The sequence below is a fragment of the Mobula hypostoma genome, chromosome 3 (genome assembly GCF_963921235.1).
Source record: "Mobula hypostoma chromosome 3, sMobHyp1.1, whole genome shotgun sequence".
Classification (NCBI taxonomy): Eukaryota; Metazoa; Chordata; class Chondrichthyes; order Myliobatiformes; family Myliobatidae; genus Mobula; species Mobula hypostoma.
This window is the reverse complement of record NC_086099.1, coordinates 3,191,407-3,211,615: the sequence shown is the minus strand read 5'-3', so window position 1 is coordinate 3,211,615 and position 20,209 is coordinate 3,191,407. Positions and strand designations below refer to the sequence as shown.

Below are 20,209 nucleotides of genomic sequence, written 5' to 3'. Positions count from 1 at the left end.
CAATGAGGCCCTGAAAAGAGAATTTAGAGGTCTAGGGAGAATGTTAGTAATTTCTGGATTGCTGTCTGTGCCATGCGCCAGTGAGGGTAGAAACAGGATGATTTGGCAGGTAAATGCGTGGCTGAGAAGCTGGTGTGGGGACAGGGCTTCAGGTTCTTGGATCATTGGGATCTCTGCTGGGGGAGGTATGACCTGTTCAAAGGTGACAGGACCTGAGGGGGACCAATATTCTTGCGGGCAGGTTTGTTAGAGCTGTTAGAGGGGGTTTAAACTAATTTGGTAGGGGGGTGGGAACCAGAGTAAAGGGGCTCAGGATAGGACAGATGGTTAAAAAGCAAAGATAGTGTGCAGTCAGACTGTCGGGAAGGGCAGGCAGATGATGGGACATAATTGCAGCCAACAGGGTGAGTATCAGTGCATTAGGGATGCAGAATCAGAAAGGATTGCAAATATGGTACTCAAGATGTTGTATGTAAATGTGCATAGTATAAGAAATAAGGTGGATGATCTTGTTGCAATATTACAGATTGTCAGGTATGATGCTGTGGCCAGCACTGAATCGTAGCTGAAGGATGGTTGTAGTTGGGAGCTGAATGTTAAAGGTAGCACGTTATATCGGAGGGATAGGAAGGTAGGCAGAGGGGGTGGTGTGGCTCTACTGGTAAAGAATGGCATCAAATCAGTAGAAAGATGTGTCAGAGGATGGAAGATGTTGAATCCTTGTGGGTTGAGTTAAGAAACTGCAATGGTAAAAGGTTCCTAATGCAGTTATATACAGGCCTCCCAACAGTAGCTGGGATGTGGACCACAGGTTACAACAGGAAATAGAAAAGGCGTGTCAAAAGGGCAATGTTATGATAGTCACGGGAGATTTTAACATGCTGGTCGATTGGGAAAATCAGGTTGGTAATGGATCTCAAGGGAGTGAGTTTGTTGAATACCTACAAGATGGCTTTTTAGAGCAGTTTGTCATTGAGCCTACTAGGGGATCACTATACTGGATCGGATGTTATGTAATGAACCGGAGGCAATTAGGAGACAGCGATCACAATATGATTGTGTTCAACTTGAAATGTGATAGGGAGAAAGTAAAGTCTGACATAGCAGTATTTCAGTGGAGTAAAGAGAATTGCAGTGGTACGAGAGAGGAATTGGCCAAAGTAAATTTGAAGGAGCTGCTGGCAGGGATGTCAGCAGAGCAGCAATGGTGTGAGTTTCTGGGAAAAATGAGAAAGAAGCAGGACAGATGTATTCCAAAAACAAGGAAGTGCTCAAATGGTAAAATAGTACAACCATGGCTGACAAGGAAAGTCAAAGCTATTGTAAAAGCAAAAGAAAGGGCATACAGCAAAGCAAAAATTAGTGGAAAGGTAGAGGATTGGGAAGTTTTTAAAAACCTACAGAGAGCAACTGTAAGAATCATTAGGAGGAAAAAGATGAAATATGAAAGCAAGCTAGCAAACAATATCAAGATGGATAGAAAAAGTTTTTTCAAGAACATAAAAAAAATTAAAAGAGATGAGAGTGGATATAGGACCGCTACAAGATGAGGCTGGAGAAATAATAATGGGGGATAAGGAGATGGCAGATGAACTAAATGAGTATTTTGCATTATTCTTCACTATGGAAGACACTAGCAGTGTGCCTGATGTTAAACAGTGTGAGGGAAGAGAAGTGAGTGCAGTTACTGTTACAAGGGAGAAGGTGCTCAAAAAGCTGAAAGATCTAAAAGTACGTAAGTCACCCGGACCAGATGAACTGCACCCTAGGGTTCTGAAAGAGGTAGCGGTAGAGATTGTGGAGGCATTAGTAATGATCTTTCAAGTATTATTGGACTCTAGCATGGTTCCATAGACTGGAAAATTGCAAATATTTGCTGCAGTCTTTAAGAAAGGAGGGAAGCAGCAGAAAGGGAATTAGAGACCAGTTAGCCTGACCTCAGGCATTGGGAAGATGTTGGTTCAATTGTTAAGGATGAAGTTATAGAGTACTTGTGACACAAGACTAGACAGGACAAAGTCAGTGTGGTTTATTTAAAGAAAAATCTTGCCTGATGAACCTGTTGGAATTCTTTGAGGAGATTACAAGTAGGATAGATAAAGGGGAAGTAGTGGATGTTGTATATTTGGACTTGCAGAAGGCCTTTGACAAGGTGCCACACATGAGGCTGCTTACCAAGTTAAGAGCCCATGATATTACAGGAAAGTTACTAACATGGTTGGAGCATTGGCTGATTGGAAGGAGGCAGCGAGTGGGAATAAAAGGAACCTTGTCTGGTTGGCTGCCAGTGACTAGTGGTGTTCCACAGGGGTCAGTGTTGGGACCACTTCTTTTTATGCTGTATATAAATGATTTAGGTGATGGAATAGGTGGCTTTGTTACCAAGTTTGCAGATGATATGAAGATTGACGGAGGGGCAGGTAGAGTTGAGGAAACAGGAAGGCTGCGGAAGGACAGACAGATTAGGAGAATGGGCAAGAAAATGGCAAATGAAATACAATGTTGGAAAATGCATGGTCGTGCTCTTTGGTAGAAGAAATAAATATGCAGACTATTTTCTAAACGGGGAGAAAATCCAAAAATCTAAGATGCAAAGGGACTTGGGAGTCCTTGTGCAGAACACCCTAAAGGTTAACTTGCAGATTGAGTCAGTGGTGAGGAAGGCAAATACAATGTTAGCATTCATTTCAAGAGGTCTAGAATACAAGAGCAGGGATGTGATGCTGAGGCTTTATAAGGCACTGGTGAGGCCTCACCTTGAGTAATGTGAATAGTTTGGGCTCCTCATCGTAGAAAGAATGTGCTAGCATTGGAGAGGGTCCAGAGGAGGTTCACAAGGATGATTTCGGGAATGAAAGGGATGTTTGATGAGGAATATTTGATGGCTCTGGGCCTGTAATCACTGGAATTGTGATAGATGAGGGGGATCTCATTGAAACATTTCGAACGTTGAAAGGCCTAAACAGAGTAGATGTCGGAAGGATGTTTCCCATGGTGGGAGAGTCTAGGACAAGAGGACACAGCCTCAGGATAGAGGGGTGTCCATGTAAAATAGTGATGTGGAGAAATTTCTTCAGCCAGAAGGTGATAAACTTGTGGAAGTTATTATCACTGACAGCTGTGGAGGCCAGGTCGTTGGGTGTATTTAAGGCAGAGATTGATAGGTTCTTGATTGGACATGGCATCAAAAGTTACGGGGAGAATGCCGGGGAGTGGGGCTGAGGAGGGGAGAAAAGGATCAGCCATGATTGAATGTTGGAGCAGACTCGATGGGAAAATGGCCTGATTCTCCTCAATTGTCTTATGGTCTGTATGAGATTTGAAGGCAGAGTTACTGGTTAACAGTGAGATTCTGTGGAGGAACAGAGAGACCTTGGAGTTTATCAACTTATGTGGTAATGTTGAGGGATATATGAACATGGATCCCAAAGTCTCTCTACTCCTTCACAGAATCATGCAGTTAACCATGTAATCGGCCTTAGAATTTGACCTTCCACTTCACACTTCTCTGGATTGAGGTCTGTCTGCCTCCTGTCAGCCCAACTCTGCATCCTTTCAATGTCCCATGGTAACCTACGACAACGTTCTGCACTAACCACAACTCCACGAACCCTCTGTACCAATTAGGGAATTAGTCAAGTTTTGGAGATCCTTCATTTGTAAAAAATACTATTATTGCACTTTCTGACAGCTTAAGGGGTAGCATGCAGTAATACGGACAATCTTTCTGATGGATTCATCCACTTGAAGCTGTAGTGGAGATGAAAAGCCACCATCGTGGGGATGTAGGCCCACAGAACTTGTTCTATCTTCGGTATACGGGTTTCTCTTCCTCATTACCAGGTACTTCTTCCCGTGTGAGCGATGGTTAGCTGTTGACGAGGATGACGGCCAGATAGCCAGGGAACTGGTTCCTGTCGACGAGGCGTTCCTGAATAACGATATGGACACAGACGGACAGGCTCAGGCAACGCTAGGCTTGGAACAAAAAGGTGACAGATGTTATTGAAAGAACCATGTCCGTACCTAGGCAGGTCTTAGGTGAACTTTTGAATTCAAACAGCATACATTCTCGACATCTGTCTCCGCCTTCATCCATCACCCACCCGTCTCCTGTAATCCAGCACTACCACCACATCTTCACACCTCCTCAGTCCTCAATCACTCCCCCCCACCACTGCCCCATCCATCTAGAGGGACATCCATTGATAACCAAGATGAGGTGATGAATCTGTGGAATTCATTGCCAGCGGCAGCTGGGGAGGCCAAGTCTTTATGTATATTTTAATGCAGATGTTAGGCTCTTAATTAGTCAGGGCATCAAAGGTTACGGGGAGAAGGCAGGAGAATGGGGTTGAGGGAAAATAAATCAGTCATGATGGAACAGTGGAGCAGATTTGATGCGCTGAATCATAATAATAATAATAATAGTAATAATAATTTTTTATTGATCCCGAGTAGGAATTTTTTCATTACAGCAGCAACGTTTAAAAATACACTTAGCAACAATAATAAATAATAATCATAAATATAATAATTATAATACTATTAGCTACTAATAAAGTACAGAGTAATAACATACAATAATTTACCAATATGCAATAACAATGTATGAAATAATAAAACAGAGACCATTGTACTGTGATGCATGTTCTCCTGTCACACAGAGATGAACAAATGAGAGAAAATCTGCAGAATCCCTTACTCACTCTTCCTTCAGTTAGTCCTGACGAAGGGTCTCGGCCTGAAACGTCGACTGCACCTCTTCCTACAGATGCTGCCTGGCCTGCTGCGTTCACCAGCAACTTTGATCCTCACCTACCACCCCACCAGCCTCCGGGTCCAACATATTATTCTCCGTAACTTCCGCCACCTCCAACGGGATCCCACCACTAAGCACATCTTTCCCTCCCCCCCTCTCTCTGCATTCCGCAGGGATCGCTCCCTACACAACTCCCTTGTCCATTCGTCCCCCCCATCCCTCCCCACTGATCTCCCTCCTGGCACTTATCCGTGTAAGCGGAACAAGTGCTACACATGCCCTTACACTTCCTCCCTTACCACCATTCAGGGCCCCAAACAGTCCTTCCAGGTGAGGCATCACTTCACCTGTGAGTCGACTGGGGTGATATACTGCGTCCGGTGCTCCCGATGTGGCCTTTTATATATTGGTGAGACCCGACGCAGACTGGGAGACCGCTTTGCTGAACATCTACGCTCTGTCCGCCAGAGAAAGCAGGATCTCCCAGTGGCCACACATTTTAATTCCACATCCCATTCCCATTCTGACATGTCTATCCACGGCCTCCTCTACTGTAAAGATGAAGCCACACTCAGGTTGGAGGAACAACACCTTATATTCCGTCTGGGTAGCCTCCAACCTGATGGCATGAACATCGACTTCTCTAACTTCCGCTAGGCCCCACCTCCCCCTCGTACCCCATCTGTTACTTATTTTTATGCACACATTCTTTCTCTCACTCTCCTTTTTCTCCCTCTGTCCCTCTGAATATACCTCTTGCCCATCCTCTGGGTCCCCCCCTCTTGTCTTTCTTCCCGGACCTCCTGTCCCATGACCCTCTCGTATCCCCTTTTGCCAATCATCTGTCCAGCTCTCGGCTCTATCCCTCCCCCTCCTGTCTTCTCCTATCATTTTGGATCTCCCCCTCCCCCTCCAACTTTCAAATCCCTTACTCACTCTTCCTTCAGTTAGTCCTGACGAAGGGTCTCGGCCTGAAACGTCGACTGCACCTCTTCCGAGAGATGCTGCCTGGCCTACTGCGTTCACCAGCAACTTTGATGTGTGTTGCTTGAAAATCTGCAGAAGTTGGAAATCCAGAGCAATGCTGGAGGAACTCAGCAGGTCAGGCAGCATTTAGGAAAAGAGTACAGTTGATGTCTCGGGCTGAAACTCTTCAGCAGGACTGGAGAAAAAATGCTGGAAAGTAGGTTTAAAGTGCTACACCTGTCCTTACACCTGCTCCCTCACTACTATTCAGGGCCCTAGACAGTTCTTCCAGGTGAGGCAACACTTCATGTTGGGGTCATATACTGTGTTCGGAGCTCCTGGTGTGGCCTCCTGTATATTGATGAGACCCGACATAGATTGGGAGACCGTTTCGCTGAACACCTACGCTCTGTCTGCCAGAGAAAGCAGGATCTCCTAGCGGCCACACATTTTAATTCCACTCCCCATTTCCATTCTGATATGTCCATCCTTGGCCTCCTCCACTGTTGTGATGAGGCCACACTTAGGTTGGAGGAACAGCACCTTATATTCCCTTTGGGTGTCTTCCGTCCTGACGGGATGAACATCGATTTCTCAAACTTCCGGTAGTGCTCCCCACCACCCATCACTATTTCCCATCCCTGTTACCCTCTCTCACCTTATCTCCTTGCCTGTCCATCGCCTCCCTCTGGTGCATCTCCCCCCTTTTCTTTCTTCCATGGCCTTCTGTCTTTCACCAATCAACTTCCCAGCTCTTTGTTTCATCCCTTCCTTCCAGGTTACACCTATCACCTTGTGTTTCTCTCTCCCCTCCCCCACCTTTCAAATTACTCCTCAGCTTTTTGTTCTCCAGTCCTGCCGAAGAGTTTTGGCCCGAAACGTCGACTGTGCTCTTTTCCATAGATGCTGCCTGGCCTGCTGAGTTCCTCCAGCATTTTGTATGTGTTGTACAGAGATGAACTGTTATATATGTTTATTGCATTTGGTAGGAAAGATTTCTGTAATGATCCTTGCGACTGGGGACCTGAATGAGTCTGTTCAGAACCGTGCCCTGCTGCTTATTCAGTAGGTCATGGAGAGGTTGTGACTGATTGGTCATAGTGGATAACAGTTTGTTGAAAAGAGCTGGGATTGCAGCCAAGGCAGATCCAAACTTTTTGATGAGTTCATTTAGTCTTTTTGCATCACCAGCACCGATGCTGCTCCCCCAACATAAAGCAGCAAAGAAGACTGCACTCGCTACAACAGACTGGTAAAAGATCTTCAGCAACCTGCTGCACACATTGAAGGATCTCAGCTTCTTTAGAAAATAGAGTCTGCTCATCCCCTTCTTGTAAGCAGCCTTGGTGTTGGTTTTCCAGCCAAGTCTGTTGTCAAGGTGAACCCCCAAGTACTTGTACTCCTCCACCACTTCAACGTCTTCTCCCAGAATGTATACAGGCCTCGACACAGTCCTCTTCCTCTTAAAGTCAATCACCATCTCCCTGGTTTTGGCCACATTCAGGAGCAGGTGATTCCTCCATCACTATTCCACAATCCTGTCCACCAGTCCTCCGTGCTCCGACTCCTGCTCATCTCTGATGCACCAACTACAGCAGAGTCATCAGAGAACTTCTGCAAGTGACCAGACTCAGAGTTGTACTGAGAGTCTGAGGTGTACAGTGTGAACAGAAACAGAGACAGGACAGCCCCTGTGATGCTCCAGTGCCTCTCACCACCATCTCAGACGGAGAACTACCCAGCCATACAAACTGGGGTCTATCTGTCAGCTTGTCAGTAATCCAGGAGATAGTGGATTTGTCTATGCCCATCCTTTGCAGCTTCTTGAGGTACTAGAGAAATCAAAAATGTGATTCTCACAGTGCCACCAGCACCATCCAGGTGGGAGTGAGCTCACTGCAACAGGTAGATGATGGCATCATCCACTCCCACAGGAGGTTGGTAGGCAAACTGTAGAGGGTCCAATGAAGATCTCACCTGTGGTCCAAGGTAAGTCAGGACCAGCCCCTCAAACACTTTCATCACATGAGATGTGAGGGCAATCGGTCTGTAGTCATCAAGTTCAGATGGAGTCACCTGCTTGGGTACAGGAACCGAGTCGGAAGTCTTCCACAGCACCGGTATCTTTTCCTGGCTCAGACTCAGATTGTAAAGGTGCTACAAAATACCAGACAGCTGGCTCGCACAGGCCTTCAGTATGCTGGGCTGATACCGTCCAGTCCAGCAGCCTTGCCTTGATGTGGTCTCTCCAGCTGTCCCTTAACCCAACCTGCTGTCACAGTCAGGCGGGGGAGGGCAGTCATCCCCATGGAGGTAGGAGGCTCCAACGTTGGGGGGTTTGGAACAATAGAATAGCCTAAATCTATCCCACTGTCTTATGGTCTTAAGGTCATCAACTTGTCTGTCATCTTCAACCCTCCTTAGTTACCTCCAGCCCCTGTCCCCTCCCAACCCCTCACCTCTTACACTGACCATCTCCCCCCCTCCACAAAGCTCTTGACTCACTTCTGCTGTCCCTACAGTCCCCAGCAGCTTGTTCTCCCAGTGGCCATCCCTTTTAATTCCTCTTCCCATTCCCATTCTGACATGTCAGTTCATGGCCTCCTCTACTGTCGTGATGAGGCCTCACTCACAGACATCCCACCCCGCAAAAACTCATTTCAGGGAGGTAGCACCACCACCCCCGTCCCCTGCAACCCCGTATTACCCCCCTCCACCGTCGACCTCCAAGGGTGTATTATACAGAACATTTGATTATGAAAGAACACAACAATTTATTTGATCACATATTGAAACTACTTACACACATATATAATTCCTTGCTGAGTATTTTGTAGACAGTCTCAATGCTAATAGCTAAATGTTAATGCAAATAGATTTTCTATTTCTTTTGCAAACTTTCCTTGTACTGTGATGTGGCTTGCCTGGCAGATTTAAGCATTTTTCTGGAAGTCTCAACCTCATAGCAGTCTGTCTCAATGAATTTGTTAATTTTGCAAGACATCAGATTCACAAGTGTTTTGTAAGACAGCTGACTTCTGAATTCTGTCTTAATGTGACGCACCATGCTGAATGCCCTTTCTACATCACAATTAGAATTTGGCAGCACCAAAAGCAACTTCACCAACTGTCAGAGCTCTTTGAATCTCAACTGCCCTGTGCTCACGGATTTTACTTTGGACAACTTCCCCCAGAATTCATCAACTGGCAAACTTTCGTAGTTTGGCCTCATCACTTAGGACATCAATAGAGTAGCTCCTTAGCAGCTAGCCAGCTAGTTTAAATAGTGTTAGCTATGCTAATGAACGAATGACATCTGTTAAACTCACCTCAACATGTCATTTACATTTTAACCCACCATGGGCAATAGAAAATTCACTGTTGCAAACAGTGCAGCGAGCAACACTGTCAACGTACACGTTAGTGCAGTCTGGGGTGAAATACGTTTTATATTTTCTTTTTTTGGAACATTCTGCCATGGTGCTGCAGGACACTAAACTGAACTGATGGACAATGAAAGAGAGAGAGAGAGATTGACTGTAAAGCCCGCCACAGAGAAAACTGATAGGTCTACTTAGCACAAAGAGAGACCAATTGGGATATTCTCTCTCTCTATCTCTCTCTCTCTCTCTCTCTCTTTTTCTCTCTCTCTCCTCTCTCTCCTCTCTCTCTCCTCTCTCTCCTCTCTCTCTCCTCTCTCTCTCTCTCAAATCCTTTCCAGGACATTGTATATAATTTGCGGGCGTCAGGGAGCCGCTATCAATATGCAGGACAGACTCCTGGAACTTCCAGGAGAGGTGGGATGTCTGCACTCAGGTTGGAGGAACAACACCTTATATTCTGTCTGGGTAGCCTCCAACCTGATGGCATGAACATTGATTTCTTGAACTTCCGGTAATGACCCCTCCCCCCCCACCACCTGCACCATCCCCCATTCCCTTTTCCCCTCTCACCCTATCTCCTTGCCTGCCCATCACATCCCTTTGGTGCTCCTCCCCCTTTTTCTTTCTTCCATGGTCTTCTGTCCTCTTCTATCAGATTCCCCCTTCTCCAGCCCTGTATCTCTTTTGCCGATCAGCTTCGCAGCTCTTTACTTCACCCCTCCCCCTCCTGGTTTCACCCATCACCTTGTGTTTCTCCCTCCCCCTCCTCCCACCTTCTACCTCCTTATTTTTTTCTCCAGTCGTGCTGATCAGACTCGGCCTGAAATATCGACTGTACTCTTTTTCCATATATATACTGCCTAGCCTGCTGAGTTCCTCCAGCAATTTTGTGTGTGTTGCCCCATTCTGGTTCCCCTCTTAGCCCTTTTCATCTCCTATCACCTCCCTCTAGTGTCTGTCCTCCTTCCCTTACCCCCATGGTTCACTGTCCTCTCTCATCAGATTCCTTCTTCTCCAGCCTTTCCCACCTATCACCTCCCAGCTTCTCACCATCACCCCTCCTCCCCCACCCACCTACCTTCCCTCTCACCTGGCTTCACCTATCCCCCACCAGTTTGAACTCCTTCCCCTCTCCTCACCTCCTTATTCCAGTCTTGATGTAGGGTTTTGACCCAAAACGTCGATTGTTTATTCATTTCCGTAGATGCTGAGATTCTCCAGCATTTTGTGTGTGTTCTGGAACTTCCAGCATCTACACAATCTCATGCATGTCTGATTTCAGTTATTGTTTCCACAAATGTGACCCTTTCCAAAAATTAACCGATGTATAAATATTTCGACAGCTCAGTCCACCACCTACAGCGTGAAGATAAAAACTGGCGAGAAAAAGAACGCAGGGACAGATGCCAACGTGTTCATTATCCTGTTTGGTGAGAAGGACGACACAGGTAATGAGGATTTCTCCATTTTAGAACCAGACTCCCAAGGCAAGATGTGGATGCGTCACAGAGGGTGCAGAGGAGATTTCCCAGGATGCTGCCTGGATTAGAGAGGGTGCAGAAGAGATTTACCAGGATGTTTCCTGGATTAGAGAGGGTGCAGAGGAGATTTCCCAGGATGCTGCCTGGATTAGAGAGGGTGCAGAAGAGATTTACCAGGATGTTTCCTGGATCAGAGAGGGTGCAGAGGAGATTTACCCGGATGCTACCTGGATTAGAGAGGGTGCAGAGGAGATTTCCCAGGTGCTGCCTGGAGTAGAGAGGGTGCAGAAGAGATTTACCAGGATGCTGCCTGGATCAGAGAGGGTGCAGAGGAGATTTACCAGGATGCTGCCTGGAGTAGAGAGGGTGCAGAGGAGATTTACCAGGATGCTGCCTGGATTAGAGAGGGTGCAAAGGAGATTTACCAGGATGCTGTATGGATCAGAGAGGGTGCAGAGGAGACTTACCAGGATGCTGCCTGGAGTAGAGAGGGCGCAGAAGAGATTTACCAGGATGCTGCCTGGATCAGAGAGGGTGCAGAGGAGATTTACCAGGATGCTGCCTGGAGTAGAGAGGGTGCAGAAGAAATTTACCAGGATGCTGCCTGGATCAGAGAGGGTGCAGAGGAGATTTACCAGGATGCTGCCTGGATCAGAGAGGATGCAGAGGAGATTTACCAGGATGCTGCCTGGATCAGAGAGGGTGCAGAGGAGATTTACCAGGATGCTGCCTGGATCAGAGAGGGTGCAGAGGAGATTTACCAGGATGCTGCCTGGATTAGAGAGGGTGCAGAGGAGATTTACCAGGATGCTGCCTGGATTAGAGAGGGTGCAGAGGAGATTTACCAGGATGCTGCCTGGATTAGAGAGGGTGCAGAGGAGATTTACCCGGATGCTGTCTGGAGTAGAGAGCCTGTTTTAAGAGGAAAGGTTGTGCAAGCTAGGGCTTTTCGGTTTGGACCAAAGAGAGGTGAATATTTCTTTGTTTTCCTGTGGGTGCCTGCAAGGAAATGAATTTCAAGGTTGTACATGATATATATACTTCGATAATAAATATATTTTGATCTTTGAACTTTAGGAGGTGACTTGATGAAGCAGTACAAGATGATAAGAAGCATAAAGGGAGCAGGCAGCCAGGGTTGAAATGGTTAATATAAGGGGGCATAACTTTAAGATGATTGCTAAAATGCAGAGGGGGCTGTGTAAGATAAACTTTTCACACAGAGTAGTGTGTGCATACAATGCGCTGCCAGAGGTGCTGGTAGAGACACATACAATAGGAGGCATTGAGGAAACGACGCAGGAAGGAAGTGTTAGATAGACCTTAGACATAGGTTAAAATGTCAGCACAACATCGCGGGCAAAGGGGCTGTACTGTGTCCTGTGTTCTACGTGAAGACAGAGTAAGAGTGAAGCCCAGCACAACTGGGTGGTGTAGCAGTGGAGTGGGGAACAGGAAGTTACAAACCAGAGAGAATCTGGAGACGCTGGAAATCCAAAGCAACACATGGCGATGGGCAGGCAGGGAAATAAGGCGAGAGAGGGAAAGGGGGATGGGGAATGGTGAAGTGCAGGGGCGTTACTGGAAGTTTAAAAAAATCAATGTTCATGCCTTCAGGTTGGAAGCTACCCAGACAGAATGTAAGGTGTTGCTCCTCCGATCTGAGTGTGGCCTGATCACGACAGTGGAGGTAGCCACGGACTGACATGTGGGAATGGGAACGGGAAGTGGAATTAAAAGCGGTGGCCACCGGGACTTCCCACTTCTTTTGATGGATGGAGTGAAGGTGCTCGGTGTCATGGTCTCCCATGCTACGTTAGGTCTTACTGATTCATTGCTCATGGACAAACTCATTAAATTATAGAATCAATGAAAGCATGCACCTAGCAGGACAGGCAAAGAAGCATGTGTTTACAATGTAAACAGCTGTATAAAACATTGATTTCTCCTTCCGGGCTTTGTTTTCCTTTGTTTTTTCTTTTCCCCTTCCCCTTCCCTCTTGTACTATTCTTCACTCCAGCCTCCTACCTCTTCCCCTCACCTGCCTATTGCCTAAGACCTCCTTGGTGCCCCTCTCCCTTCCTTTCTCCCATGGCCCACTGTTCTTTCTGATCAGAGAGTACTTCACCTGTCAGTCTCTTGGGGTCATGTACTGTGTCCGGCGCTCCCGGTGTGGCCTCCCGTATATCGGTGAGACCCAATGTAGATTGGGAGAGCGTTTTGTCGAGCACCTACGCTCCATCTGCCAGAACAAGTAAGATCTCCCAGTGGTCATCCATTTTAATTCCACCTCCCATTCCCATTCCGATATGTCAATCCATAGCCTCCTCTATTGTTGTGATGAGTCCACACTCAGGTTGGAGGAAGAACACCTTATATTCCGTCTGGGCAGCCTCCAACCTGATGGCATGAACATCGACTTCCTGGACTTCCGGTTATGGACCCCCCTCTCCTTCACCATTCCCCCTCCCCCTTTTCCTTCTCTCACCTTATCCCCTTGCCTGCCCATCACTTCCCTCTGGTGCTCCTCCCCCCTTTTCTTTCTTCCATGGCCTTCTGTCCTCTCCTATCAGACTCCCTCTTCCCCAGTCCTGTATCTCTTTCAACATTCAACTTCCCAGCTCTTTACTTCAGCCCCCCTCCCCCTCCAGGTTTCACCCATCACCTTGTGTTTCTCTCTCCCCCCTTGGCCTGAAACATTGACAGTACTTTTTTTCCATAGATGCTGCCTGGCCTGCTGAGTTCCTCCAGGATTTTGTGTGTGTTGCTCGGATTTCCAGGATCTGCAGATTTCCTCTTGTTTCCTCCCTGATCAGATTCCTTCTTCTCCAGCCCTTTACCTTTTCCACCTATCACCTTCCAGCTTCTCACTTCATTTCTCCCTCCCCCAGACAGCCTGGCTTCACCTATCACCTTCTAACTTGAACTCTTTCCCCTCCCACTGCCTCTTTATTCTGGGACCTTCCCCCTTCCCGAAGAAGGGTCTTGGCCTGAAACGCCAACTGTTCATTCCTCTTTACAGATGCTGCCTGACCTGCTGAATCAGCCAGTCATAGGACACTATAGCATAGAAAGAGGCCCTTTAAACTCATCTAGTCTGTGCCAAACCATTAAACTTCCTAGTCCCATTGACTTAGTCCCAAACCATAGTCCTCCATCGCCCTCCCATCCATGCACCTCTCCAAATTCCTCTTAAATGTTGAAATCAAACCCGCATCCATCACTTGTGCTGGCAACTCATATTCACACTCTCACCACCCTCTGAGTGAAGAAGCTTCCTGTCAGGTTCCCCTTCAACTTCTCACCTTTCACCCTTAACCCACGACCTCTCTACTCCAGTCTCAAAAAGCCTCGTTCCATTTACCCTCACAATTTTGTACACCTCTTTCAAATCTCCCCTCGATCTTCTACCTACCTTTTCTGAGGGAACAGTTTGTCAGGCCCTGGGGGGTTTATAACCTCCAACGTGTCTCAAGACAGCAAACAGCTCCTCCTCTGTATTCTGTATAGGGTCCATGACCACACTGCTGCATTGCCTCACATCCATAGACTCTGTATCCATCTCCAGAATAAATACAAATGGAACACCTCCCCCATCTCTTTCAGCTCCACACAAAGATTACCACTCTGATCTCCCAGAGGACCAATTTTGGCCCTTGCTATTCTTGTGCTCTTCATATCTGTAGAATCCTTTTGGATTCTCATTCACCTTGTCTATTGGAGCAACCTCGTGCCTTCTTTTAGCCCTCGTGATTTATTTCTGAAGTGTTCTCTTGCATTTCTTGTACTCCTCAAGTCCCTCATTTGTTGCTACTTGCCTATATCTATTATGCACCTCCTTCTTTGTCATAACCAGGGCCACAATATCACTCAAAAGCCAAGGTTTTCTAAACTTGTTATCCTTGCCTTTTACTCTGACAGGAACATGCAAAGTCTGTCAAAATTTCACTTCTGAAGGCCTCCCACTTACCAAGTACACCTTTGCCATTAAACAAGCTATTTCAATCCACACCTGCCAGATCCTTTCTGGTACCATTAAAATTGGCCTTTTTCCAATTTAGAACCTCAACCCATAGACTAGACCTATCCTTTTCCATAATTACCTTGATGCTAATGGCATTGTGGTCACCCAGATGCAAAGTGTTCCCCTTCTCTCACCTGCCGTCTCATTCCCTAATAGGAGAACTAGTATCGCACTGTCTCATTGGGACTTCTACATACTGGTTAAGGAAACTTTCCTGAACGTATTTGACAAACTCAATCCCATCTAGTCCTTTGACAGTAAGGAAGCCCCAGTCAATATGTGGAAATTTAAAGCCACTTGCTATTACAACTGAATGTTCCTTGCAACAATCTGCAGTAAAAAGAGTTACTGTTCATGGGTTCAATGTCCATTCAGAGATCTGCTGTCAGAGGGGAAGAAGCTGTTCCTGAAACATTGAGTGTGTGTCTTCAGGCTCCTGTACCTCCTCCCTGATGGTAGCAATGAGAAGAGGGCATGTACTGGGTGACAGAGGTCCTTAAAACTGCCATTTTGAGGTCAGAGAGGCTAGTGTCCATGATGGAGCCGGTTGAGTTTACAATCTTCTGCAGCTTTTTCTGATTCTGTGCAGCTGTCCGCCTCTCCATACCAGATGGAAGCTCTCCGCAGTATATCTGTAGAAATGTGCTAGAGCCTTCAATCTGTGGAACAAGCTTGGTCCAGAGTCAAATAGAAGGCTAATAGAATGTTGGGCTCTATAATGAGCTCAGTGGAGTTAAAGTCGAGAGACATTCTCCTGAAGCTGTATACTGTGCTTGTGAGGCCACACCTTGAGTAATGTGTACAATTTCAGTCTCCATATTGTGTGAGGGATGTGAATGCATTGGAGAGTCTCGAGAAAGGCAATGAGCCTAATTCCAGTTCTGCAGGGAATGAGCTATGAAGAAAGATTGAAAGTATTAAATCCTTTTACCTTAAACAGACATAAAATGAGAGGAGACATGATAGAAGTGTTCGAAATCATTAGGGGTATGAGTAAGGTAGACACCAGTCCAGCTGCTACCTCAAAATTAATTCGTCATCAAGGACACGGAGCATAGGTGGAGACCTGTGAAGGAGGAGATGTCAGATTAACATCAGGAAACATCTCTTTATACAATGAGTTGTGGACACATGGAGCAAACTATCTAGTTGTGTAGTTAAGAGTAGTACCTTAGAAACTTTTAAATCGACACTCGATAGTTATTTCAACATACTCAGTGAAAAGGAATTTGGCAAGCTTTGTTGGGGCAAATGGCCTGTTCTTGTCGAAAACTTTCTAATGTTCTAAGATCCAGCTGCTGCCTCTGCACTGATGCTAATCATCATCATCATCGTCATCATCACCATCAGGTGCCGTGCCCAGTTTGAGCTTTGACTGCCGTGGCCCACACACTCCTGTTTCAGGTCAAGTGGATCAATTCATTGGTATTCATTTCCAGTTCTCTGGCTGCTGTCTCCATCATCATTTGTCTTTGTCTTTGTTTTCCTCTTGCTTTCTTCCCATCAATCTTTCCCATAATTACCGTGCATTCTAACTCCTCTTTCCTAATCACATGTCCAATGAAGTTACATTGCCTTTTCATGATCTCATAAATTATTTCTCTTTTTGTGCTTGCTCTGTTCGTGACATCCTCATTAGATATTTGTTTCGTCCATGATATTCTTTGCATCCTCCTCAAAAACCACACTTCTGCTGCTTCAATTCGTTTCCTCATGTTACTAGATATTGTCCAACATTCTGAGCCATATAACATAACTGATGCTACTAGCAATTCAATATATTGAATGGTTTAAATGCTTCGGAATGGACTAGATGGGCCAAAGATCTGGTTTCTGTGCTATAGGTTTCTATCACTTTGTGACTTTATGATGAATGTGAATGTGAAATCTCCTCTTTTCCTTCAGATCTTCTTAATTTTAGATTAATCTGTTTCCCAATGTAATTAAAATTCGCTGCCACTCTGTGGATTAGTAGGCCCGATTCTTGAGGCTAAACAAATACACCTCAAAGCAATATTCAGTGAATTTGATTTACCTAAGTCTGCTTTTGTGTCCAATTCTAGGAATTGTCAATCTCAAGGCATCAAAAACTCATAAAAATAAATTTGAAAAGGGAAATATTGACGAGTTTACTATTGAGGCCGTGGACATTGGTGCGCTGAAGAAGATCCGAATAGGACATGATAATTATGGTAAGCATGTGGGACAGGTCCAGAGTGCAGGGGCCCTCAGAGAGGCTGGACAGGTCTCAGAGTGCAGGGGCCCTCAGAGAGGCTGGACAGGTCTCAGAGTGCAGGGGTCCTCAGACAGGCTGGACAGGTCTCAGAGTGCAGGGGCCCTCAGAGAGGCTGGACAGGTCTCAGAGTGCAGGGGTCCTCAGACAGGCTGGACAGGTCTCAGAGTGAAGGGGCCCTCAGAGACGCTGGACAGGTCTCAGAGTGCAGGGGCCCTCAGACAGGCTGGACAGGTCTCAGAGTGAAGGGGCCCTCAGAGACGCTGGACAGCAACAGGTCGCTGCAGAAACCTGGTTGCCAAGATGTTTATTGTTCTGAACTCATCTTCCCTGTTCTACAACCTGGGGTGCCACAGTTGCTTCGTGGTTACTGTGATGCTAATAAAGCTCGGGATGTCAGAGATCAATCCCAGCATCCTCTGTAAGGAGTTTTTATGTCTTCCTGTGGAATGTGCGGGTTTACTCTGGATTCTCCAGATTCCCCCTGCAGAAGTCCCGGTAAGTATGTTAAATTAGTCATTGGAAACTGTCCTGTGATTAGGTGGGGGTTAAATTGGGGCTTGAAGGGCCAAGAGGGCCTGTTCTGTTCTGTATCTCTAAATATTAAAAATAAAGAATAAATAAACATGCATAACCTATGTACTTGAGGGCAAATTATCTTTATTGGTTATTGATCGAACCTCACCCTTCCTTTTCCATAAACTCTATGTAATCTCTGTCCTTATGCGCACAAACCCTTCAATCTACCAAATGCAAATTCTGCAGAAACATTCTTTGCTACAAGACTCAGGAGCAATGAGCTCTGAATTAATGGTGCTCTGGACTAACACAGAAACGTGGTGATCTGGATTCATAGTGCTCTAAGTTAAATCAGGAACACCATTCTCAGGATTGACTCAGGTACATGATGCTCCAGATTGACCCAGCACCACGATGCCCTTGATTGTCTCAGGAACGTGGTGCTCTGGATTCATGATGCTCTGGGTTGTCCCAGGTCAGGGTTTTCCTGGACAGTACTCTCTCTGTTGCACAGTTCACTATTTTACATTGCACCTCAGTACTAATGGTTCCCTGTTGTTGCTACATGACCTGACTTTTCTTGATGTAGTTTTCACCATGAACTGTTTTTTCCCATATCTCCTTGCAGGGGGATGTGCTGGCTGGTTTCTGGACTGGGTGGAAATTGACGCCCCGTCACTTGGACAATTGCTGCGATTCCCATGTGGCCGCTGGCTGGATAAAGCTGAGGATGACGGGTACATAGTGAGGGACCTTTTCCCTGCAGACCTGCAGACCAAAGACTACATTCCATGTACGTTACTTTCTGCTACCTCAGCTCATGAGAACACTGCCAACAGTCTGAGCTCACAGCGACAAAATGATCTGCTTCCTTCACATTTTATCGCATGAAGGCAAATGGGAAGGCTCTGCTGGGGTTTGGGGATTCGGAATCAGAATCAGGTTTAATATTGCTAGTGTACTGTACGTTGTGAAATGTGTTGTTTTGCAGCAGTATATTGCAACACATTAAAATATATTATTCTGTAATTACATCTACAAATAAATAAGTAGTGCAAAAGGACCAAAATAGTGAGGAGGTGTTCATGAGCTCACGCTGGTGGAGGGGAAGAGGCTGTTCCTGAAACGGTAAGTGTGAGTCTTCAGGCTCCTGTACGATGAGAAGAGGGCATGTCCTGGGTGATGAGGGTCCTTAATGGTGGATGCTGCCTTCCTGAGGCCTCACCTTCTGAATGTGGCCTCGACGCTGGGGAGGCTGGCGCCCATGATACAGCTGAGTGAGTTTACGACCTGTTGCAGCTTTTACCGATCCTGTGCAGTGGCCCTTCCAGACCAGCCAGGGAGTCTCAGTAATGGATCCAGGCAGAACAGCACTTGCCCCTCTGGAAGTCTGTTCCCAAACTCCAGAATACAAACGCAAAGGAGCTGAATCTGTGCTTCTCCCTGTTCCTGTTGCAGTTGTCCCCTACGAAATCACCGTACGTACCTCTGACATATACGGGGCAGGGACAGACGCCGACGTCTTCATCGTCCTGTATGGCAGAGACAGCATCTGCACTCACCGGAAGTCACTGTGCATTAACAAGCGAGAGCGGAAGATGTACTTTAAGAGAGGCGCCGTCAACAAGTTCATTGTAGAGGTATGCAGAATTGCTTTCAGTGCATCTAATCCATGTGTGTACCTTCACAGGAAGACAGGAAACACCAAGACAATGAAGTATATAATCACATCATACTCTCATCAGCCAAACTAACAGGCTGCTCTGAAACACCTCGGCCTGTACTTGCTGAAGTTTAGAATGAAGGGTATTTCACTGAAACCCATCGAATATTGAAATGCAAGTAACACATACAGAATGTTAGCATCAAGCCGAGATAGAGTGGATGTGGTGAGGATAGTTCCAAAAGTGGGAGAGCCTGGGGCCAGGGGCATAGCCTCTGAATACAAGGACATCCCTTTAGAACAGAGATGTAGAGGGCCAGGGTATCACAACAAGAGAAGATCTGCAGATGCCAGAAATCCGAGCAACACACACAAAATGCTGAAGGAACTCAGCAGGCCAGGCAGCATCTATGGAAAAAAGCACAGTCTATGTTTCAGGCTGAGACATTTCATCAGGACTGGAGACAAAAGATGAGGGGTCAGAGTAAGAAGGTGGGGGGAGGGGAGGAAGAAACACAAGGTGATGGGTGAAACCGGGAGGGGCAGGGTTGAAGTAAAGAGCTGGGAAGTTGATTGATGGAAGAGATACAGGGCTGGAGAAGGGGGAGTCTGATAGGAGAGGACAGAAGGCCATGGAAGAAAGAAAAGGGGAGAGGAGCACCAGAGGGAGGTGATGGGTAGGCAAGGGGATAAGGTGGGAGAGGGAAAAGGGATGGGGAATGGTGAAGGAGATGGGGGACATTACTGGAAGTTCGAGAAATCAATGTTATAATCCTTATATTCCATCTGGGTAGCCTCTAACCTGATGAACATTGATTTCTTGAACTTCCAGTAAAGGCCATTTATTTTTGCATTGTATGTGTTAATGCCCCGGTTACGATTTTTATTGTTAATGCTGTAGGGTACTTCAATTAGTAGCTTTCTGTAAAAGCAGTGTGTCCTGCTGATAGTGCTTGGCCTTTGATTAGATCAGGAGCTGTGATGTTCAGCTGAGGGACGTTGTGTCAGCCAATCAAGATGGTGGAATTAGGAGAAGGTTCCAGAGTAGGGGTGTCAAACTCATTTTAGGTCACGGGCCAGATCAGTTGTGCACGCGCGCACGCTCCCACAGCTTTCGTTGCCTTCGTTTTTTCAACCTGCTCTCATGTGTCTCAGTCTCTGCTGTAACTACAAAGTGT

General features: G+C 46.4%; 1 protein-coding gene across 1 annotated transcript in view; it reads left to right on the top strand.

Moving 5' to 3' along the window:
- The window catches only part of LOC134343819 (lipoxygenase homology domain-containing protein 1-like), a 345,249-nt gene that overhangs the window by 234,579 nt on the left and 90,461 nt on the right, over positions 1-20,209 (top strand). Inside the window, exons 28-32 of the mRNA XM_063042573.1 lie at positions 3,844-3,992; positions 10,455-10,559; positions 16,680-16,808; positions 17,997-18,161; positions 18,827-19,008. Coding sequence (XP_062898643.1) covers positions 3,844-3,992; positions 10,455-10,559; positions 16,680-16,808; positions 17,997-18,161; positions 18,827-19,008 — 730 coding nt within the window. The remainder of the gene's footprint in view (positions 1-3,843; positions 3,993-10,454; positions 10,560-16,679; positions 16,809-17,996; positions 18,162-18,826; positions 19,009-20,209) is intronic.